Below are 25,167 nucleotides of genomic sequence, written 5' to 3' on the forward strand. Positions count from 1 at the left end.
CTACAGAAGTTCAACCGATCTTGGAAATTTTAGGGGGCACGTGCCCCCTCCCCCCCCCCCCCCGTTGCTACGCGCCTGGGGGTGGCGGCGAGCGGTTTCCCGCAAACAAAGAGAGAGAGAGAGAGAGAGAGAGAGAGAGAGAGAGAGAAGGGAAAGGGAAAGAGGAGAGATAAGGAAAGAAAGAAGAGGAAGAAGAAAAGAAAAAGGAAAACAAAAAAAGGAGATCGGGGGGCCGGGGGGGGGGGGCGAAAGGGCCTTATTGCATGCCTCCCAGCTGTTATCTCCCCCCCCCCCCCCCATCACAAAATAAGAGAGAAAGAAGGAAAGAGAAAGAAAAAAGGAAAAGAGGAGATAAAGGGAAGGAAAAAAAGAGGAAGAAGAAAAGAAGGGGGATCAATTAGTGCAGTTGCAATTTCCCACCAACAAGTTTGTAGTTCGGGGGGGGGGGGGGCCAAAAGGTCCTTGCCTCTGCCCCCCCCCCCCACCCCCACCCCCAAAGGGGGGGGGGGAGGGAGGGAAAGGGAAAGAGGAGAGCTAAAAGGGAACACAAAAGAGGACTCATCGAAGACAAGAAAAGGGTGAAAAGAAGGGGAGAACAGTTGCGATTAATCCCGCCAACAACGCGTGGATCGGAGGGGGGGGGGGGGTCAAAAGTCCCAGCAAGCCTAAATCAGAGAGAAAGAATTAGGGAAGGGGAAAAGAGGAGCTATAGAGAAAGGGAAAGAAAAAAAAAGAGAAAGAAGAAAGGTAAGGGAGATCAGTTGTGATTTTCCCGCCAACAAGGTGTAGATCTGTCACCCAAGCCCCCGTCCCCCAATTAAGCCCCCCCCCCCATCAGTACGTCAGTGCCCCCCCCCCCCAAAAAAAAATATATATATATACACTGTTGAAGGCCAAAAACAAATTTTTGTTTGGTTGTCCTCGATTGCTTTTCTGGAGTATTTTTTTTTTAATATTTTTTTTTCCATAAAAAAAAAATTCATTGGGATTGTCAAGCATTTAAACAAACAAAGTCTATAAAACACTTTAATATGGTAAAAGACTTGTGATTGATGATTGATTTTTATTCGACAAGCTTCCAATATACAACAATATACAATAATAACAGATCAAAAATAAGTCAGCTTGAACAGGATAACCCACGAAAGCTCGAGAGCTTATTTCCAGTGGGGTCCCTTACAGACATGTATACAATTAATAAATTAAAATAGTAATATTTACAGACAGATAAGAAAATTAAAAGAACTACTTATTAAAGATAATAATAACAACATTAAACTGATGATAGAAATGATATTAAGTACAAGAAGAAAAAGAAGAAGGAGAAGAAGAAAAAGAGGAGAAGGAAGAAGAGGAAAATAATGATGAATTTGTAGAATTTCTATAACGTACGAAAACATAAGTATATACAACATGAAAAAGTATGAACCGACAGAAGAATAACAATTTCAATCATATAACATGTCATTCACTTCTCTTCTCTGACTGTCAAGTATTAGGTATTCCTTTAATTTCCTCTTAAAATGATCATAGTTTCCTATTTCTTTTACACCATTGGGAAGGGAATTCCAATGTTTTATGGCATTGTAATAAAACGAATTTCCAATACTACCTACTCTTTCTGGTAAGTTAAAGTTGAATCGTCTATTTCTTGTATTATAATCATGTACGTCAGTAACAAGATCGAAGTTGGATCGAATATAATGATTCGCCCTAGTATGATATATTTTATGCACGTGATGCAATGCGAGTTGTTTTGATCTTTGGTCGACTTCAAGAAAACCAGCTTTAGAAAGTTCGCTATAGCCAACATGAGTTCTTGGACCAGAACAGTTGATAAATCTCACCATTTTGTTCTGTATAATCTTCAACTTCTTTTGATCTGACTTGTTTATGTTACTGTACCATGCAGGGTTAGCATAGTCAAATAAACATTGAATAAGAGCAAAACAGAGTGTACGTCTTGCTTTTAAATCCATACAACTTTGATATCTGTACAAAAATTTCAGACGAGAATTTGCTTTTTTTACAACTGATTCTACTAAAGATGAAAATGAAATTGCGCTAGCCAACTCAATGCCTAAATACTTCACAGACTCTTTTCTCTTGATTGCTTGATTATTGTGTGTCACTTTGAATTCAAATGACTTTTTAGAACTACTTTTAGAACAAAATAAAATGCTTTCTGTTTTTCCCAAGTGTAAAGAAAGCTTATTATCAGTCATCCAATCGACACACGTAGACAGCTGTTCACTGAGCTTTTCCTCAATATATTTAGGATCAGGATTTGAATAGAGTAGTACGCTGTCATCTGCGTACAATAATAGTTTGAAGTCTTTTATACAAATACACATATCATTTATATAACTTGAAAATAGAATTGGGCCTAAAATACTTCCCTGAGGAACACCGCATGTTATAGGCATTAGTTTGGAACGAATATCATGAATGGCCACTACTTGGTGCCGATTAGATAAGTAAGATCTGAACCAATCTAAACTTGCCTTATCAAAACCCATTAGTTGTAACTTCTTCAATAAGACGCAATGATTAACTGTATCAAAAGCTTTTTGCAGATCAAGGAGCACCATACCAACAAAGCGTCCTTGGGAAGTTTCTCTCCTCAAATAATCAGTCAAATGAATTAGACATGTTTCAGTCGAATAATCATGTCGAAAACCAGATTGAAATTCATAAATTATATCATTTTCTTTGAAGTATCTTTCAATTTGAACACAGACCGATTTTTCTAGAATCTTTGATGCTACGCTTAAAACACTAATAGGTCTATAGTTGCTAACATCAGTTTTATCTTTCTTTTTATAAAGTGGAGTCACTTTTGCTATTTTCATATCTTCTGGAAAAGTACTCGTCAAGATAGATAGGTTCATTAAGTAACTTAGAGGCTTAAATAAAACCTTCGCACCATCTTTTAGAAATTTAGCTGGAATCAAGTCTAACCCAGTACTTTTTGATACATTCAACTTACGTAACTCTTTGAAAACAAATTGTTCACTGATTGGTAATAACTCGAAGCTGTTTTCACGTACACCTTTTCTTTCGTAAAAGTCACGAATACAATCATTGTCTGCGCTGAAAAAGTCTTTGGAAGGGGGGAGTTTGTCTACTAATTTGGCAGCCACATTTGTGAAATGAGAATTGAATTCATCAGCGATGGCCATCTTATCATGACATAATTCCCCATCAATTTTAATGACAGATTCTTGTTCTTTTCGCTTCTTATTTTTCAATCCTAAGCTTTTTAGATTCTGCCAAAGTTTTTTCGAATCTTGTTTATTTTCTTCTATCTTGTTTTGTAAGTAATCGAGTTTAGCCTTTTTCACCTCTCTTTGGACCATATTTCTTAATACTCTGTATCTTTTATAGAGCTTCTCATCTTTTGCTCTTTTCCTCCATTTTTTGTATACTATATTTCTCTCTTGAATTAGGGAAAGAATATCTTTAGTCACCCAAGTTTCTGATCTTTGTTTTATTCTTATCCGTTTCAGTGGCGCTATCATATTCAAATTTGAGATAAAAACATGTTGAAATATTGACCATGCCTCATTTACATCTGTACAGTCAGTTATTCGTGACCAATCAACAACAGATAGTTGAAGATTGAAAGACTCTTCTGTATATTTTTTCATGGATCTGATATCATTAGTCCTGTGATGACCTATAGCCAGTCTAACATTTTTCCGTGTACAGAAAGTAAAATAATGGTCGCTAATACCTAGATCAATGACACCACTTTGACTTATTTTATTTTCTTTGGTACAACCAACATGATCCAATAGAGAAGAACATGTAGGTGTAACGCGTGTTGCCTCTTTAATGAGTTGACTAAACCCATGAAGACTCAACAAGTCAATATATTTTTTAGCCAGTGGCGATTTGCGAAGAAGACAAATATTCATGTCTCCTAAAAGAATTATTTCGTCATCCTTCTTTAATGTATCAAGAATATTGGACAATTTCTCGATAAACAAATTGTTTTTCGGAGGTCGATACAGAACACCAACAACAATTGGTTTTGATCTTGGTATAAGCAAATTTATCCACAGGGATTCCGTATCTCCAGTACTTATAGCATCCATAATATTAAATGCAATATCATTTCTGATATAGAAACATACACCACCTCCAGAGCCAGAGGATCGATCATGGCGTATGATTTTATATCCGTCTATTTCAATTTCTTCATCATTTATGGAATTGTTTAACCATGTTTCAGTGAAAGCAATAATAGACAGCCTTTTTCTTTTAAAAAGAATTCTAAGTTCCGATATCTTGTTTAGAATAGACCTCACATTAAGGTGTAAAAAATGAAGACCTTTAACTTTAAACTTTTCTTCAAATTCTTGATAAAGAGAAGTGTTTTCATCTCTGAGGTTTGGCTGAATTACTCTTGCTATCGCTTGCTTTTCAGGTGTAACGCGCGTTATCTTAAAATAGTTTTCTTTTAGTCTATCCTCGTTTTGGCTTTCTTTCTCTAAACAATCGTCGTTAAATAATGAGTCACAAAAAGATGGCAGACAACATGTTAAACAATTCCACTTCTCATCAGGGCATTCATAATATAACCTGCGGTACTCTGAAAAACTGATAGCTTGACAATTAGTGTGAAACCATTTTTTACAATAAGAACACAGAAGGCCGTGTTGATTACATTTGACTGGCTTATCACAGTTCCCACAAGGGAACTTATATTTTCGACCGTCAACTATAATTTTCGGATCATCACTAGATTTTGTCAAACTTTCACTTAATTCAATACCCTTCTTACAAATTGAAGATATTTCGCCCAGTCTTTCATGTCCACCTTGGATGGTCTGAAGGCTGGTTTCAGTCGTGACCTCTGTTTGACTGCACTGAAATCCAAAGATCTCCCAGAAACAGATTCGGCGTAGGACTTTACGGGGCTGCTTTTCTCCTCATCAGAATGAAGACTCTGGTTTTCTCGGTAGATGGCTTGATGCCGCCTTGCTCCAGGTTCACTGCCTGTAACTTGATCGGACGACCGTTGAGTCCAGCCATGGCCTCGTGTTGTCGGTTGGTCAGCACTGTTGATGAGGCGTTTCATGTACAATGAATATCAAGACCAACACAGAAAGTATTTTGGGCTTTGAAATACAGCACCTTTTAAATCTCCATTGTACTAGTTATAGCTACTTGCGCCCTCTATGTAGCAAACAATGCCTAATCGGTGACCATTGGTCCCCCATGATCCGATCTTTATCTTATATTAACTGAGAGCTGATTTGACGAGATAACCACCTGTCCAGTGACCTTGCAGAGTGGTCTAATCCCTCCTGTAAACTAGTACAGATGGGCTTTAAAATGAGTTTAAGAATGCTCAGAACCTGATTTGAATGATCGGCATTTTGACATAGAAAAATAAAAATGGCAAGTTTAATAAATACCTAATTCCGTACTGAAAAGACAAAACTGGCAACGGGACGCATTTTAATCCTTGCAAATGCATAAAATGGTATGTTTGGCAGCAGGGGCGGCGATCCCGGGGGGACGGGGGGGGGGATCGTCCCCCCCCCCCCCAGAAAATTTGAAAAAGTGCCAAAAAATAATGCACAGCAAATACTGACTATAAAGACTGTAACACACTATTAGGCTTTGGAGGGCCTAAAAGTGCAGCGTTTAGACAAATAAAAATGCGAAAATCTTCTTGCTCGGGAGCTTTTCTCCCTCGCATAATATCCTTCAAAATGTACAAGTAAATATTGTAGAAAAGTGAAGTACGAAAACAGTACATTGTTTGTTTTCATACTATAGTTTTGCTAAAGAATATAATTCTGTAATACAACAAAACTTCAAAACCTATGAGGGGGTAATCACTTTCGTCACCTTCACCCCTCTCATTAATTATGCTCACTCACTCGGGCTTGGGGCAGTCCCCCCCCCCCCCTCCCGATAAAACTCATTTTCTAATTCGATACCAGTGACTAATTTACAAATGTTGCTGCCCCTATACCCCACCAAGGGCCCTAAGGCGGGCCCCTGGTTGCTCAGCTGACCACAATTAAATGCCTAAAACACCTGAGCTTCCGGGGGCTCCGCCCCCTGGACCCCACCAGGGCCCTCGGTGGGCCACTGGATGCTCATCTGACCATATTCAAATGCCTAAAAACTCTGAGCTTCATGGGGCTCTGCCCCTAGACCCCACCAAGGGCCCTAAGGCGGCCCCTAGATGCTCATCTGATCGTAATTTAATGCCTACAACCGCTGAGTTTCTGGGGGCTTCGCCCTCTGGACCCCACTCCGATTAGTGACCTGCATGCAAGTGTCACAAATAAGGTATCAAAATATTCTCATCTGACCCTTATTAAATGCCTAAAAACTCTGAGCTTCATGGGGCTCCGCCCCTGGACCCCACGCCAATTTACGCCCCACTTGCTTTGCTCTATCTGATCGCAAATACTTTAGCCCCCCCTCCCCCACTCCCCCTTGAAAAACGTTCCGCGGGGCCTGCATGTAACATGTAAGAGCAGTGATGATGCAGATTTTTTTCTCCCCCCCCCCCCCAAAAAAAAAAAACGTTTTTGCTCATTACGTCACTCTTCCCTCGTTCCTCGCATTTCGTCCCCCCGGTCTTGAAAAGAAATCGCCGCCCCTGTTTGGCAGTTTAGATTGCTCCCCTAAAAAAATGATTTAAAAAAAATAAAAAAATAGAATTAAAAAAATATATATAAAAAAAAAACGAATGAGGACAACCAAATGATTTTTTTTTTGGCCTAACGGTGGAATAATTATTTTTACCCCAATTTATTGAATGATTTTGACAATGATTTATTCCTAATAGATCTAGATAATAGTATACATTCTCAGATTTTATTAAATGATAATTGGGGAGTGTTTGTTTTGCGTAACTGCTAAAGCATGTGTGTGCTATTATGCTAATCAACTAGGGGACCTACATCCTTAAGTCATAACTGACAGTAATGGGGATTAATGCCTCATAAAAGGGCACTAATACAAGATACAAGATATATAATATAGCACATCGACACGGTTTTGATTCCGGGGGCTCACAGTAACGAGGCCATTGCTTAGCCAATGAATCATGACTGTACGCAGCGGGCGCTAGGGTACGTCGACGCCCCCACAAAAAAAAGAAAAAAAGAAGAAAATGCAATAATTTTTCAATAATTCATTGCATCCCCCTCCCCAGTACCCAACAGGAAAAATTCCTCTGTAGGACCATGCATTATGGTTCAAGGCATGCCCACGTAGAAGATTTGTTTATGTTGGGGGTCGGGGCAAAATGCAATGAATTATTGAAAAATTATTGCATTTTCTTTGTTTTTTTTGTTTTTGTGGGGGCGTCGACGTACCCTAGCGCCCGCTACGTACAGTCATGATTTATTGGCTAAGCAATGGCCTCGTTACTGTGAGCCCCATATCAATTCCTTCGCGCTCCTTTTGGGAGATCAACCGACCCGCGCGCATTTTATATTACATGACATATGGTAAAATTCTCGACATCTTTTTACACTTTTCTTTACCATTAAAAATCGAAATTGAGAATAATATCCTCAATCGAGATATGAGAAGAAGGAAACATTTCCTTTACATTCCATGTAAAACCATGCCCTTACTTGAAAAAAAACCTCCGTCACTTTGACGTTGAACTTTACAATCCATTTAAAAAAATTACTCTCTCATACACAATGTCAATAGATCGGTCGCACTGTGCTCGATTGCCTTTCAATAAACCAATCTTTAACTTTGCAGCAACGCGTTTTGCGTCAAATTTGTAAATCCTCAATCACAGACAATGACATATGATACGTAAGCTTTTCATACATATAAATTTCATTTTGATTGATTCATTTTTAGCTCCGTCAATTTTCATGTCAAATCATGCTTCATGTCCCATTTTAGAAGCCCGACCCAGGGTTTTGTGCCAGCTAGTCCTGTATGCATGTACGTAATGCTATGCATACACATATAACTGAACATGCATAAGTACAGTACATGTACACACGCAGCGCAGCGCGTACGAGCGCACTGCACTACATTTCATTGGGTCAGTACCATTATGAAAATAGGGGAACAATGAGTGGGATGGGTTTAGTGCCGTCACAATAAACCTGCGCATTACACGCGTACGTATAATTAGAGCAATTTATGCACCCCCAAGAAATAATGAATACAGCCCGACCTCTCTACACACAGAACTGCACAGATACCGCACAGTCCGGTCAAGGCGGTACGCGTAGCGTTAAACTGCCAAATTTACAGAAATTGTGAGGAGCGCTTTTGCTATGAAAGGAATTGATATGCCAGGATCAAAACCGTGTCGATGTGCTATATTAGTGCCCTTTTATGAGGTATTAATCCCCATTACTGCCATTTATGACCTGAGGACGTATGTCCCCTAGTTGATTAGCATTGTAGCACACACATGCTTTAGCAGTCACGCAAAACAAACACTCCCGAATTGTCATTCAATAAAATCTGAGAATGTATACTATTATTTAGATCTATATAGGAATAAATCATTGTCAAAATCATTCAATAAATTGGGGTTAAAATAATTATTCCACCATTTAATATGACCAACAGTGTATACATATAATTCAAACGTGGTTTATTTCTAATTCGATACCGGTGATTTACAAATGCTGCTGAAATGACATGATTTCCCGAGATTTTATGCGGTTGTTGGGAAATGGCAAATTCCTAAATAAGGAAAAAAGAAAGTGACCTGCCTTTGTCACAAAATAATGAGGTGTCAAAATTTGCTCATCTGACCGAGATTAAATGCCTAAAGTTTTTCATGTCATTAAAAACTCATAACTTTCTAATTAGTTATCGGATTTTGCTCAAACTTTTTTTGATTGGTTTGTCGGATTTTCCTTTTTAGAGTGGACCTGCCCTTTAACATGTAAATCAATAAATTAATTTACAATATGCAGTTTAGCGAAACAGAAGGAAATCATTATAATAGTATAGGCAGCTACAGCAGAAAACCTCTTTTTTTCTTCTGAATTGTAATAACACGAGTACATGACACATAAATGCATAAAGTAAATAACATAATGTACCATAATACATCCGAAGATTTAGATTATAGAAATCCTAGTAGCAATGTTCTAAATAAGTTATAACTCATGCATGCTTTACAAAATAGGCAAATGATCAAAGTAGGCCTACTTGTTCAAGTAACATGCAGGGTCACTTTAGCTATCAGAACTAAATAAAGGGGCACTTATCAGAAATGAAAATAGGGGGACTTAAAAAAAGGTAGCTCATGGGCACTTATCCGAGTATAAAGGTGCATAATTAAAAAGGGCACTCTGGGGCTACTTTAAAAAATGGGGGGGGGTGACGCACTCTGCCCCCCCCCCCCGCCTCTGAGGGGAGACACACAACTTACACAAGGACATTTGGGGCACAGATTTTTTGGGGAAATTACATATAAAATGTATAATGCCGAGACAGCCATGCCTCTTTATCTTCGTGATTACATCGGAGATGGCGCTTATATTATTAATAACAAACGCTTTGATTGAAAAGTTCGTCAACAAATGGTTCGACTCCGTATTTCTACGGTACGGGTAAAAGGTCATCTAGGGAAGCTCGCACCAAAGACCTTAGATAAAAAAGACATTTCAATGGAAGGTGCTTCCGTAAAACCCCCGCTTTGCGCGGAATATTGTGGAGAGAAAGAAGCTATAGGGCTCAAAATGTAGGGAAAACAAGATTCTTGAGAATCGCTATAAGTGTGAAATTTGAAGACATGGATTAAGTCAAACCTGCTTTAGTGACCACCTGTCTACAAAGACCACCTGTCTTCAAGGACCACATTTTTTGTTTCCCTTGAAAATGGTTTCTCATTGAAACATGCTACTTGTCTACAAAGACCACCTGTCTCTACAAAGACCACTTTATGTGTTTCCCTTGGGCGGTCGCTGTGGACAGGTTTCACTGTATATTATTAAACTCGTAAAGATAAGGAAACCTTGCATAAAGACAAAGAAAAAGAAGAAGAAATTAAGGAATATTAGAATTAAAGGAAATAGGGGCCCAGGCCCAGAAAAAATGTGTAAAAAAACGTTAATTTTACCTTTTTTTGGAGATGGCCCCCTCCCCTGGCGCTCAAGAGGGGGGGGGGGGGGGGGGTGCGATTTTTCAAATTTTTGAGGGCAAAAAAAAATTAGTGCTCACTACCCCCCCCCCCCCCCCCACCCCCCCCCCCCCCCCCACTGAACCAGGCATGGTGACTCATGAACGGGAGGTCACGGGTTCGAACCCCGGCCGAGCCATACCAAAGACTTATGAGAATGGAACCTTCTGCCATCTAGCTAGGCGCTCAGCATATTAGATTGGAGAAGGGTAGTAATACCATATTATGTTATGCAGGGCCCGCTGGAAGAGCAGTTTCATAACTGAAGTGGCTACCCTGGGTAAATAAAACGTTATTAATATTGAACAAATTATCGGCCGGCGCGATTTTCAAATTTTCAGGAGCAAATAAAAAAAAAATAGCGCTCACCTCCCCCCCCCCCCCCCCCCCCAACTGAGTGAATTATCTGCTGGCTGTTTTGCCGCTAAATATTTTCTCACGAATTGGGCCCCCTTCCCTGCCGCTGGCTATAGATCCGCCCCTGCCCAGGTATATGTATCAAAATAAAAGGGGCACTTATCAGAAGTGATTATTATTAGAAAGTAAAATGTATAGGCGCGTGTCAAATAGTAAAATAGAGCATAATTAGAAGTTAAAAGGGACACTCATGAGAATGGAAAAGGGGCACTTATTATAAAGAAACAACAGTATATAGGGACACCCATCATATTTTAATCATCATCAATAGTGATCTGTCAGTTTATGACAGGTTCAGTGACGGTGACAAGGAGCATTTAATAAAAGCTAGCTGGAAGCTATAGGGCTTTTATTAAAAGAAAATAGGGGCATGACGAGGGATTTATCAGAAAATAAAAGGGGTACGTTTCAAAATAAAAGGTACATATATCAGAGTTGGAAAGGGGCACTTCTTTGAAGGGGAATGGGCACTTCTTACCATGGGCGTCAATCCTTACGTAATACCTATTGTTCAGGGGGATGAATGAATAGATCATCCCCCCTGAACAATATACGAAAGGATTGACGCCCATGCTTCTTACACAGGAAAAGGAGCACTTGTCTAGCAATCTCGGCGGTTACTACTACTCTTGCTACTTTAATACTAGTACTACGTTGTGTCTGCGTGCCGCCTTGTTTCAGCGAGTCGGCACTCTCTGTATTAAAACTCTTCGCTCGCACGCTATATCCTGATAAAGAGTACTCGCATGTTTGTTGGGTATTAACAAACTCGGCCTCGGGTGGTATAGCCGGCCTGGCAAACATAGTCTAGATTCTATGTAAGTCCCACGAACTGTGTTCTACGTTACATATAAAGGCAACATGGCATCGAATCGTCGAATAGATAACATTTTAGGGCATTTGTCCACTCCGCCAGACCAAAATAAAGATGGAACGTGTATACATAGTCAGGTAAATAAACTAGAGAAGAAAAACTGCAGTGAGCTGTCTGATAATATGGGGAAGGAATCTGGAGTGAACGGACGCGGACCTCGTATTCCTAAAAGAAGGTAAGTTTCATACACACATAGGATTAGGAGCGTCTACCCTGGCTGTGTAGTAAAAGCTGTGCTTTTGATTCTCAACATTTCAAACACCACTGTACAAAACTCAACTGATTTTACTCAAAATCGGTACTTTAGTGACAATTGATGACACCTAAATAGCAGTAAAATACATTTTTTTCCAACTTACTGATGTTAAAAAGAATAATTCAAAAATTCAAATTGTAAGTTAGATCTAGAACTTAGAAGTCTAGGGAGGCCAATGCCCAAATCTAACTTTTTAATTACGAATTTGTTTATAATGTAGTGATGGAGCGGAATATTAACTTACTGGGCCTAAATCTTAACTACAATTACATAAACGACTATAATAAGGATTTATCCTACCATAGGCTGTATACTATACTGCTTGAAGTAGGGTGTCTGATCGCGCACCCGATGTTGTGTGCTAAAATACTTCCCATAGAGATTGCACGCATCCCTATGCAGTCTACGTGCATTGCGCGACCATGAAAATTGGTCAATGATTTTATGAAAAAAATTGAAATTCAAACCTTTGGGGCCTGTGATCCTGAAGGTAAAACTCAATAAATGAGGTGTCATATGAAAGAGCAGGTTTTTCTCCATATTCCCCAAAGGGGCGCACCCCCGAAATTCTAAAAATATCTTGGTCAAAACAGCGATTTAAATGTTGTTTGCATCCTAGCTCCAAAATTTGCCACTTTCCTGAGCTGCGCCCCCCGGGCTTATGTCCGGCTAGACGTAAGGAAAATATGTATGCACTTATTTTTTCGCTAGCCCCAAGAGATCACTCGCCCCAACAGTTTAAAAATACCCTTCCCACATTTTTGGAATCAGCTAATTAGGGAGGCGTGAGCTCCGCTCAGTCCAAACCATGGTTACATCGCGTAACATGTGCGCTTATAGTGAATGAAAGTATGGATGGCCGTTCCCACCATAAACCCCGGAAGTGAATACACGTTATAGTCAATGGCAATATCGCGGAGACATCTCCGCGATATTGCCATTGACTATAACGTGCATTCACTTCCGGGTTTTTTGTGCGACGAACGCTAACCATACTAGTCAATGGCACGTGTTGCGGAGACAGCGTAGCTCAAGCTTGCAAGTCGCGCATTGGCTTAGCAGCATGCGTACGATATGCATACGCTTGCATATCGCGCGATACAGCTGTTTGGCTAAATTTAGCAAAACAACATCACTCTGCGTGGACGTCTTTTTCGTCGATTTTGACCAAAATGATATGAATATACCAGCATTTTGGAGGGGCTGTATCTTTTGATTGAAACATCGGTGAAGCTTCAAATTTGAAATGTATTATTCTGATTACACTTTTTATTCAAATATCAAACAAAAATGGTGAAAAATGATCCCAAATTGAAAATTGAAAAATCGTTCAGACACCCTACTTGAAGTCTGTCTCAAGAAGCACTTGAAGTGTTGCTCGTTGAGTGGAGCTCCACCGTCGCTAGTAGTAGTAGACAGAAGAGACAGAAGAGACGGGCAATCAACAGTGTTTGTCGCGTGCAGTCTCAGGTTCAATCTAACCTACCCAGTATGGGATATGGCCAGGAAAACTACCGCGGGTGTCGCCAAATGCGGGACTTGCGCGCATATACCCGCCAGAGCCGTATTGGCTCAGGCTGAATCACTACAATAATAAAACAAACATTAAACGAAAGGATTTTCTTTCACTAAGACAACTCACCCATCTGCCGACTCCAGAGTTTCCATAAAATAGGAGATATCCAGCTCTTTTATATGCCTTTCCTTCTACGCCTGGCCGTACTAGCCTTAAGGGCTCTCTCGAAATGTTTTTTTAATATTATTCGAGAGAGCCTTAACTTGCTCCCATACCCCTGCACGGAGAGGCATGTAAACAAAACTCAAAAGTGGTCCAAAATCACACTTTCGCGCACCCGACCAATATTGGACAGTGGCTTTGATAAATTTTGTCTTAGTTTTGGTCTTAATTACCACCTTAATCTCAAAATCGGATCTGAAAATAACAAAATAAGAGCAATTTTCTTACTAGACCGATACAGCTCAGCTTCCTTTTCACGTGTACCGTGTGAATTCACGATGTCTACACAATGGTTATGACCTCTGACTCGCACTTCGTAAATGTGCTGCTTCCGTATAATGCGCTGAATAACACTCATACAGCGCATTATACGGAAGCAGCACAATTTACCCACAATTACGGAAGTGCCAGTCAGAGGTCATCACCATTGTGTAGACATCGTGAATTCACACGGTACACGTGAAAAGGGAGCTGAGCTGTATCGGTCTGGTAAGAAAATTGCTCTTATTCTGTTATTTTCAGATCCGATTTTGAAATTAAGGCGGTAATTAAGACCAAAACTCTTCAGTCTCTATATCGTCGGTTGTTCCACTGAGACTACGTCTGGCTCCACTAGACCTCCGGATATAGAGACTGAACGATCGCCTTTGCCATCGTATGTTGAAGATATCACGGCTAGATTTTAGCCGTTAGGCCCCTCCAACAAACATGACAAACTTGAGGAGAAGTACATCATTTATCTTCAATTGCAGTAATTTTCTAGGCAATTGTCAGTCCCTAAAAGTTCCCTTTTTACCCCCCTTTCCCATGAAATAGAAATATAAAAGAAATAAAAGGACTTACCGAGCTTTTGGCTGCTTCTCGATGACCCACGTCCAGCATTCTGACCGACAGAAATCAAAATGGTGGCTAATGAATATTCAAATACGATAATGAGGATGGTTGACCTCGCCTCGGCTAGCTATCCACCATGCATTTCCGATGCGTGATGTACATGTACGTGCACGTAAGCACACGTCTATGAATGAGGTCAATGGGGTGGAGACTAAAAAACTTTGTCATGAATATTCATTACTTTGATTCAAGATGGCTGACGTCTGAAGACAGTCAAGTGGAAGAGATAATAACACTTTTTTGATAAAGATTTCATATGCAGAGGTCCAAGGTACAGTACATATTTTCTTAAAGGTAAAGACCAGTTATGGTCATGCGATTGCATTGTGAAAGAAACGTGGAATCAATCAGAAAAGGTTGATCATCTAGCATCTAGCATCTGCAAGGTTCTGGAATCATCAAAATGATAAGAAATTTGGCCCATTCTTCGTAAAGTTACAAGCACTATACACAGAAAGATGTATATGGGACTACCCTATATCTCTCACAGACCATGAGAGAAACAAATTTACAAATTAGTAGGCGGTTTCCCGGCAAATTTTTTATCATCATGTATTAGTCAAAACATATTCTTTCACATGATTGGTAATGAGAGCTTCCATTTCATTTTTTTGAAATTGGGGCGTTTCCAATACTGGTCTTTACCAGTATTTATCATGTGTGATTTAATTCTAAATGCCAATTGTATATGTAAGTGCATGCGATTCTTACAAAAAAAGGATTTAACTTAGCGTCAGGGCAGTATCGTCTTATCGTATACCCGTAGAGTGTATCTTCAACGTTCGATGGCATAGGCGATCGTTCAGTCTCTATATCTGGAGGTCTAGTGGAGCCAGACGTAGTCTCAGTGGAACAACCGACAATATAGAGACTTAAGCTTTCAGTCTAGTACGACTACTACATCTACGAGTAAAAAAAGAAGAGAGAACTAGATCTAATTCATTAATATTTAATTTACCTTTGATTGATATTCCAATAACTTGATTTCCTCATGAATATTCATTATGATTTCAGTCGGAGATCTACTGTACAATCAACAAGAACGACCTCCATAATCCATGCAGCAGCTCACACTCATTGCGCTACACATGATACTACCACATATACATGCATATCGCACATACGTACGTACTACATATACGTAGTACCTGGATCTCTCGTTCTCTCTTTCTCTCTCTCTCTCTCTTTCTCTCTCTCTCTCTCTAAGCTGTACGCGACAACTAACCATTTATCACGCACTCACAATCACATCATCCAATCATATCTTTCCATCCTAACTTCTCAATTGGAGTATGACTGCTCACGTAGACATTTTTTTACTGAAATATCTTTTTAATTTTTTTTTCATATATGACTTACTGTACGAGCTCGACACTTGAATCTGCAAGATCGTCAACAAATGTTGAAAGACCATGACAGATCCGTGATTATAGGTATGTTGTGGAGTGTACAATTGTGTATTTGTTATAGATTTTATTCCATAGATATTTGTTTTCTTTTTTTTCCCTTTTTTTTTCTTCTTGTAATTTTCTGACTTGGACGACGAGCGCACAAATCGTAGGCGTAGAAGCCTTATGCCTGGGCATTGGCCTCCCTACTAAGTCTAGATCTATCTGATAGGCCTAGGCCTAGTGTCTAGGTCTAGTGTCAAATTTGCCGATCAGCCCAATCGGTCCTATTGTGTGCAGTCTATGCAATATTGTGTGGTGTGTATATTTGTGTATAGGTGTTTGTGTTTTTGTGTTTAGATGATGTCATGCGCAGCGAGAGTTTAAAATACGTCTTGCAAGATTTTCAACATAGATTTCTATTTTGACCCATAATTTTCTAAAAAGGGACCATTAAACGGATTATTTCAGTCAAGTTGGTAGGTGGAACCGATTTATTATAGCCTAGGCCTAACATGCACGAGGTAAAATGAAATTTGGGGGGATTTTCGGGGCATAACAATATGGCCATAAAATGCATAAATGGCCTTGGTGTTTGAAAATGACTGTATAGTCGGCTTCCGTCACTAAAGAGAGAGCCGACCCTACCTCAATAAGAGGCTAACGAACGAAAGAGACTGAAAATTCGGTCTATGACTCTCTATGCTTTGCTGGAGTGAGTTTCATACACACATAGATCTAGATCTAGACTAGGCCTAGATCTAATAAATAATAAATAATACAAATATTTAATTTTTATATAGCGCTTAATACAAATGTCTCTAAGCGCTTTACAAATATACTATTACCCCGGTCATTGGATTCAGTGCTTAACAATCTCCACTCCCCGGGGAGCATTCCAGCCAGGCGTTACATGACGCTCAAAAACTGTTTGACCAACAATGACAGTCGCATCCTACCGGGTACCCATTTAACACCTGGGTGGAGAGTAGCAAGTGCAGGTTAATATCTTGCCAAAGGATATAGTGCCGTGTCGGGATTGGAACCCTTGACCTTCGCATCTCCAAGTCAAGCGCCTTAAACCACTCGACCACGACACTTCCACATAGCTGCTAGCATACACTCCAGCAATTAAAGCATAGAGAGTCATACTCATAGACAGAAATGACCGTCTGATATGAGTCATTTCTTTGATAAAACTGACATTTTTGACATTTCCCATATACATGTATAGAGGCGGTCAGAGGAGCCGGATGCAATATCAGCGGAACAACCGTCGATATCAGACTCAGAGACAGAAGCTTTCAGTCTAACTAAGTAAGATCACTCGAGCAAAGCATAGAGAGTCAATGCTAAGGCCTAAAAAAAAAAAATTGATGACTTGGCGTAACCCGCCCGACCCTATTTTTATCGCCGACCCTACGCTTTTTTTTTTTTTTTTTAATTTTTAAATTTTTTTTTTGTTTTTTTTGTTTTTTTTGATTTTTTTTTTTTTTTTGTTGATTTTTTGATTTTTTTTTTTTTTTGATAAAGGATTCTGAAATACTGGAGACATTTTTTAACTGTTTGTTATTACAGAGCCATTCACAATTGTAAATATTTTCACAAGTTGTAATTGGCTACTCTTTTCAACCCTCATTCTTCAAGATTTTGGATACATGTTAACATGTTAACATGTTAACCTCTAGACAAGTTATAAAAATGCTAGTCAATACATCGTGAAAATACTAATATTTGTGAACAGCCCCTTCTAAACCTACATATTCACCTGTTTATCCTGTTGAAGACAGTGTCTGAGATATCTCAGGCTGGGGTCTGATGGAAACCTATTAATGCGTTCGTATGTTTGCATTTTATGTGCATGAGGGTGTATGTACATGTACATGTATGTATGCAGGGGGGGGGGGGGGGGCAGGTGTATGTATGCATCCCCCAGGTCCCAAGGTGATCAAGATTTCAACAATTTCTTGCTCACTTTGCTCACACAGTGTGTGTGTCCATATATGTGTGTGTGTGTGCGTGGAGTTATTTGAACATATTGTGGTCTACCCCTCTCATCAGATCATCCCCAAGGTCTGAGGACCTATCTACGCCACTGTATGTATGTATGTGTATGAATGGCTAATTTCATGTATGCAAATATAAGCAACAAAAAAAAAAAAAAAAAAAAAATCAAAAAAAAAAAAATCAAAAAAAAATCGCCCTACCTACCCTAATTTTCAGTGACCCGTTACGCCAAGTCATCAATTTTTTTTTTTAGGCCTAATGCGTATTGTACTCTAGCACCGCACTGCGTGTTAATAGGCAGCATATGAATACATGAATAGTCAATACACTCATAACACTCAAATGTAATTGATCATGCCGATGCGGCTGATCGGCAAGTTTGACAGTAGACTTACAATTTGAATGTTTAAATTATTCTTTCTAACATCGGTGAGTTAAAAAAATTGTATTTTACTGCTATTTAGGTATCATCAATTGTCACTAAAGTACCGATTTTTAGTGAAATCAGTTGAGTTTTGTACAGTGGTGTTTGAAATGTTGAGAATCAATAGCGCAGCTTTTAATACACAGCCAGGATAGTAATGCAGCTATGTGTGAGTAAGATAGTAATAGAGTCAATGCTAATGCATATTGACCTCTAGCACCGCACTACGTGTTAATAGGCAGCATTTGCACACATGAATAGTCAATATAGGTCTACTTATAATACACAAATGCACACAATAATGCCGACATGGCTGATCGGCAAGTTTGACAGTAGATGCCTAGAATCTAGATAGACTTACAATTTGAATTTTTAAATTATTCTTTCTAACATCGGTAATTGAAAAATTTGTATTTTACTGCTATTTAGACTTAGATCTAGGTGTCATCAATTGTCACTAAAGTACCGATTTTGAGTGAAATCAGTTGAGTTTTGTACACTGGTGTTGAGAATCAATAGCACAGCTTCTATTAATACACAGCCAGGATACTGCAGCTAGACTATGTGTGAATTGCCAATTGTTACAAATGGACTAATCTTTTGGGGAAAATGCCATAAAACATTGTTTTTATCCCACTTTCAGTACCGTATTTGCCGGCGATAAGGCCGCAGCGCCGCATAGGTCGCACCCCCGATTTTGACATTAAAAAAAAAAAAAAAAAAAAAAAAAAAAAAATCAAGATCTATCAGCAGATGTTGTTTTTGGAAGTTTATTTTCGTCTTCATGTCAACAATGCAAGATAAAATTGTCGGTAAGATGTGTGGAAATGTCCTGTACCATAGTGGTATAGTTATTGTACCGTTCGTAGTCCCATATGTGCAAATTCGTGCTGGTTTTGACTTACTTTTTTTTTTTTTTTTTTACTCTTTCGCCGTAAAGGCAGCACCCCGACTTTTTGATATTTTCTCTTCCAAAAATAGTGCGGCCTTTACGCCGGCAAAAACGGTATTACAAGAAGTGGGTTATTGATGTAGATAAATGCTCATGTACCTTTACAGCTCATTTTATGTATGTTATTAGCAAAGAAAAAAAAGTGTCTGACAGTGAAGTCTAGAAGGTTTCCTTGCATACCGTATTTGCCGGCATAAAGGTCGCAGTATTTTTGGAAGAGAAACTATCAAAAAGTCGGGGTGCGGCCTTTGCGGCGAAAGAGTAAGAAAAAAAAATGTGAGTCAAAACAGCACAAATTTGCATATATGGGACTACGAACGGTACAATAACTATACCACTATGGTACAGGACATTTCCACACATCTTACCGACAATTTTATCTTGCATTGTTGACATGAAGACGAAAATAAACTTCCTAAAACAACATCTGCCGATAGATCTTGATCTAAGTTCGTGTTTGTTTTCCATTTCATGCAATTTCGCATTACACCGTACATTGTGGTAGGGGTTTATATCGGACACCAAATCTGCCTGCGATCACTTTTTTAGCTAATCTTCTGGTAAATTATAAGAATATTGATGACTTTGGTATCAGTTTGAAGAAAAAAAAATAGTGTATTACGAGAAAATTATGATTATTTTTCTTTGTCTGTTTTTTGTTTTTTTCCTCTTTGAAATGTCAAAGTTGGGGTGCAGCCTATGCGGCGCTGCGGCCTTATCGCCGGCAAATACGGTATTTTGAATAATAGGACACTGCTTACATTTAAATTTCACAGATAGGACATAGTCTACATCAACATGACATATTCATAATTCCTGCAAAGTTCTACAGAATTTGATGTTGGCAGTAAATGGGACATAGTACCTTCGGAACAATTGCAGAATACCCTATCACGGTTTTACAGGGACACAGAACCAACAGTCTGACAAATATTAGAAATAGAAACCAATATGACCAATGACCATCGACCAAATACTGAAAAATATTAAGAGAGAAACCAACGACCATCGACGAAGATACTGATAAATATTTAAAAAAGAAGCAAACGACCAACGACCAAAGACCATCGACCAATACTAGTCTAGTCTAAGCACAAAACTATCAACGAAGATACTGATAAATATTTAAAAAAGAAGCAAACGACCAACGACCATCGACCAATACTAGTCTAGTCTAAGCACAAAACTATTTTTTCTTTTGTATTTTTAACACAAGACATTCCACTGATTATAAGCAAAAAAATACTTTTTCCTTTTGTATTTTTAGAACGAGACATCACTTGTTGATTAAGAAAGCACAAAACTATTTTTTGATTAAAATATCTATTAGGGTCTTTGACAGCAGACTAAGCGGTGTAAAGCCTAAAGAGCTACTACAGTGCACGCAAGGTACATACAAATACATGTGTGGGACTAGTGCTGTAAGTCAGACGCTATGTTCGGTTCGGTTCGGCAGAGTTCAGCAATTTTTCACCCGAACTTGGTTCGGTTCGGGGTCCGGTAGAATAATAGCAAGCAGCGTTATAGCCATGGCGGTCGGCACTGGGCGGGCCGGGCCCGAACAGCACGGAGGACTTCTGCACACTGCTTCCGACCAGCACGAATTTCACATTAAAAAACTGCTCTAAACGTAATTATTTGTGAAGAAAAATACTCCTTACATTCATATTTCCGTCTTGAATCATGTTTTATTTTCAATTTTTAAAGAATCATGTTTTCAATTTGTCAATTAATGATATTTTTTAAAGATTTTCCGAGACGGTTGTTGTCTAATGTTAAGAGTCATGAAAGCTGCCATCTTGAATAGAGGCTCGTCAATAACTGTTTTTTATAAGTTTTTATTTTCAATAGGAAAAATATAAAATCCCTCTTTTTCCTGAATAAATAAATACCATACTATAATATATATTTATTTCATTATTTATATTGTAAAATTTGTCCGATATGGTTACAATTAATTAATTTTTTTTTTTTTTAATGGGTTTGAGCTGAACTGTTTTGATCACGCACATGTATTCTTGTTTATGGTTTGCGATCGCGAAGTAGCGTGGTCAGGATTTGGGATTTAAATGGCGCCAGTGAAGTTGCGCCCACCACTGGATAGGCATAAATCTCAAAGGTGGAAAATGGGAAAAAAGTAAATATAAAATGAGCAATCATGACATGAAAATTAGGTACAAAATGACAAGTTTATTAGCTTGCAAAAACGTTTACATTTTTCTGCCGAACATCTGAACCAGGCCTTTGCGTTCGGTTCGGTTCGGTTCGGTTCGGAAGTGCCATGTTCGGCAAACTTCCGTTGGGTTCGGCGTTACAGCACTATGTGGGACTATACATGGGCTGGACTTTTTGAGTTACTGAAATAGTGTTGAGAATTCGAGTAATTCATCTACTAAATGACCATAACAGACAAGAAACAAGTCAAAGGGAAGGACAAGAATCAGTGCTTATCAATATAACACAAATTTTGCAAATTTGCATGAAATATCATCAGGAAAGCCATCTAAGTACGTCTCAAATTAGCGACGAACACACCAAGTTCGGCGCAGCACTGATGCACAAAACAGCATAAAATTCAACTTTTCATCCACCAAATGAATACGAATACTTGCATTAAACAATCTTCAATACCTGTATCACCGTCATCGCAAACAATACAATCACAATCTGTATTTACGGCTAATATATGAAGACTAACAATATGGTACGTTATTCTGCAATTAAGCCGTACCTTCAACCCCCTCTGACTCCCCCCAAAAATAAAAAGATATATCTGGTATATATTTAAAAAAAAATGTAAATAAATAAAATTGTGAGGCACACAGAGAAAAGATGCCAGAACCCCAAAGCCCCCCTCCAATATGCAATTATTCTTCTAGAACCATTCCTGCACACAAACTTATCTAAAGAATAATGCAAAGGAGATACATGTATGATTGGTCAAATGTGTACATTTTTCCATTCCAGGCAAGACCTGCTCAAGTGGAATGGATGGGGATTCAGAGACTGCAAGTTTGTTTTGGATCCTGTCAAGGAACTTGTATCTTTTGAGGGGGACAGGTTTGTTACTCTAATTCTAATGTATTATTCCAATGATGCATTCCTTTCATATATTGTAGCAAATATCGTCCATCAATTTAGCACTTCAGTCCACAGTAGAAATCCCATATCAGCAGTCAACTAGCTGAATGGCAGGATTTTCTGAATGTAATGTTTAACAAAATGCTGATTCGTATATCTAGTGAAAAGGCAGAAATAATGCATTGTACAGTTACAAAATATACCCTGTCTCTGACAGAGCTTTGATATAAAATTAGTCAGGATCAGGGCTCAAATTAATTTTTTGCCCACAGGGGTTCTTAACAAAAAAGAGCCCCCGTGAGCCTTCTCACGGGGGCTCTTTTAGTACTGACGGTGGCTCTTTTTTAATACACATTTCCATTGAATTGGTGGTACCAATGATACTCCTAAACTATTTGCTATTTCATCATTATCGGCATTATTTCCCTCTTACAACTTTACTTTTTAATTTTGCAATCGCCCCCGTGAGCAATCTGACGGAGGCGATTATGAAGCTCACGGGGCGAATCGCCCACCGCCCCCGTGTATTTTGAGCCTTGGTCAGGATCTTTCATTCCTGTAACAGTGTAACTCTGGACCTACCGCTATGTGTAGATTTATAGTACATGTATTATGTAGACTTTAAAATGTTAAACAAAATGAAAATTCTATCTGTTAAAACACCACAAATTGCATCTTGAAATTTTGTAGAGATTGCTGTTACCCTGAATTTATGAACTAATTTTTATATTTTCAATGGGAAGTTCACCCTGATATTAACTTATTAATTTTAATTTAAAAAATGAATAAAAGCAGAAAGTTGAGAAAAACAATTTGGTGAAAGTTTGAGCAATATCAGAAAATGGAAATGTATTATTTTTTAAAACTTGTCTTCAGTGAAACACATTTGGCAACACTTTGACATATCTAATGAGCTTCTCTCCCATTCGCTCTGTACAGAATTTCCATTTTCTTAGTTATTGATGATGGAATATATGTGTTTCATACAGGGGTTGTATAAAAACAAATTTGCAATAATGATGTTTAAAGGTGATGAACAATATAGGTATTTAAAGTTTTTTTAGTACAGGGAAAATGGGAGGGGAGCTCGCAAGACATGTCACAAAGTGTTCAATTTGTGTTTGATTGATTGCACCATCAACAATTCATTTTCCTATTTTTAATTGGTTGTTCAAAGTTTCACTGGTCTGTTTCTGCTTCTGTTAAAACCAACTTAATATCAGGGTGGACTGCATATATACAAATGTGTTCCATTGTTATGTCTGTTTCACAAAGGTACCAGCTTAGAGGACCATTACCATATTTCAATACATGGCTGGAAACCATTGAAGGAGTTAACCTACACGCAAACCGTGAAGCACAGGTAAATATCTGAGGAATAGCATCTTTTTCATCAAAAGGAGTTGTTTGAAAAGAAAATCTATAAAGTTGTGCAATATTTACTCTGTACTTTTATTGAATACAATGTAGTGATTGTAAAGATGTTTTGCAACATAAATTCTTTTTTTAACACTGAGTAAATTACAGAGATGATGTTATCCTTCATAAAGGGTTCTTGTAAAAAATGGGCATTTACAAGAATGAGTAAATTGTTATGGTTAATTTCATTAAGTTGATTTTTGCACTCTCGCAAACAATGTCTCCTGTTCATTCAAGCGTAACCACATACCACATAAAAATGATACTAAATGATTTGGGATAAAACTTCATAAGATGAATAATAATTTACTGTTCATTTTAAAAATAATTAGCAATTTTCTAGGTGTAAACTCTTGACTCACACTGTATAGTGATTATTATAGGCTTCAATAGGGTTGAAAGAATTGATAATCTCATAATCATTTTAATAATCTTTATTTATGTAAAGTGCTTTACGATTAATAATGATGATAATGCTGTACTTTTTATTTCAGCAATTCTAACAAATATGGTATATTTTGTTTATATTATGATTACCTTAGCCTGATATCCAAGCAGATAAGATCCCTAAACCAATTATAAATGATGGATTCCTAGAAGACATTAAGAGAAGTGGTATCTCACTCACACTAGATCCACATGATAGACTCTTCAGGGCTCATGGTAAGCTATACCATTCATTGTGTCTTATACCTATCTTTAGAAAAAAATGAACTATCTTGCAAGCTCATCTCCAATTTGCTCTGTACAGAAAATTTCATAAACTTTCATTTCTTAGTCATTGATGAAAGAATAGGTTTGTTTTATGCAGGAGTTGTATTTAAACATATTTGCAATAATTAAATTTAGGGTGAACGTACAATAGAACAATTTCTTAAGGGAAAACAAAACTTTTTGAAGATTTTTAGCACAGGGCGAATGGGAGGGGACCTCGCAAGATAGGGTGTTTGGTACTCTTGTAACTTGCAGTCTTTATAGAGTCGTATTTTGACTTTCGTTTCTGAACACCCTCTGTACCGTGAAGCCCGACTCTTTCCTGCATTCCTCATAGTAGAAACGAAAAAAAAAAAATTGTAGCTGTCCATCTACTTAACTTTATTTTCTTTTGAAAAATTATGTATCCCACAGAATTGATTTTTGAATTGATTTGAAAGCAGTTACTGTCTTTTCCATTGATCACATAGATTAGTTAGTTCAGCATTTTAATCTTAAATCCCGCCGATGCACACAATTTTTGGTGTGGGGAAAATTCCATTCGGGAACCTGGTCCTCACCCGAAATTTTCAAGTCAAACCCGGGTTTGAAAAAATCCTGTAATGACTCAGGCCTAAACCAAACCCCTTTTCTTACTTCACCCCTCTGCTTAGAGACAAACTGTATTTCGAGTGTAATAGGCCTAGAATATATTCAATTGAAGATAAGGTATTACCAATTGATTAATGATGGTTGGATGGAGCAAAGTGACTTTCAAGATATTTACTCTTTAAAGCTATATCTTGCACTAGAAGGTCAAAATTGTGGACATATTTGCATTGTAGTTCTGTTCTTTGGCTTTGAGGCCCAATGT

The 25,167-nt window shown here is 38.3% G+C and overlaps 1 protein-coding gene across 2 annotated transcripts in view; it reads left to right on the forward strand.

The window, feature by feature from the left end:
- Positions 1-11,187: 11,187 nt before the first annotated feature.
- The window catches only part of LOC585499 (alkyldihydroxyacetonephosphate synthase, peroxisomal), a 39,969-nt gene continuing 25,989 nt past the window's right edge, over positions 11,188-25,167 (forward strand). Inside the window, exons 1-4 of one of the 2 annotated variants that reach the window (XM_030973554.1) lie at positions 11,188-11,616; positions 22,068-22,160; positions 23,457-23,544; positions 24,143-24,263. In XM_030973554.1, the coding sequence (XP_030829414.1) occupies positions 11,429-11,616; positions 22,068-22,160; positions 23,457-23,544; positions 24,143-24,263 (490 nt within the window). In that variant the 5' untranslated portion in view covers positions 11,188-11,428. The remainder of the gene's footprint in view (positions 11,617-22,067; positions 22,161-23,456; positions 23,545-24,142; positions 24,264-25,167) is intronic. The other variant, XM_030973553.1, reaches the window with a different exon arrangement.

Source organism: Strongylocentrotus purpuratus, unplaced genomic scaffold (assembly GCF_000002235.5).
Source record: "Strongylocentrotus purpuratus isolate Spur 01 unplaced genomic scaffold, Spur_5.0 spur5_scaffold_6, whole genome shotgun sequence".
Lineage (NCBI taxonomy): Eukaryota > Metazoa > Echinodermata > Echinoidea > Camarodonta > Strongylocentrotidae > Strongylocentrotus > Strongylocentrotus purpuratus.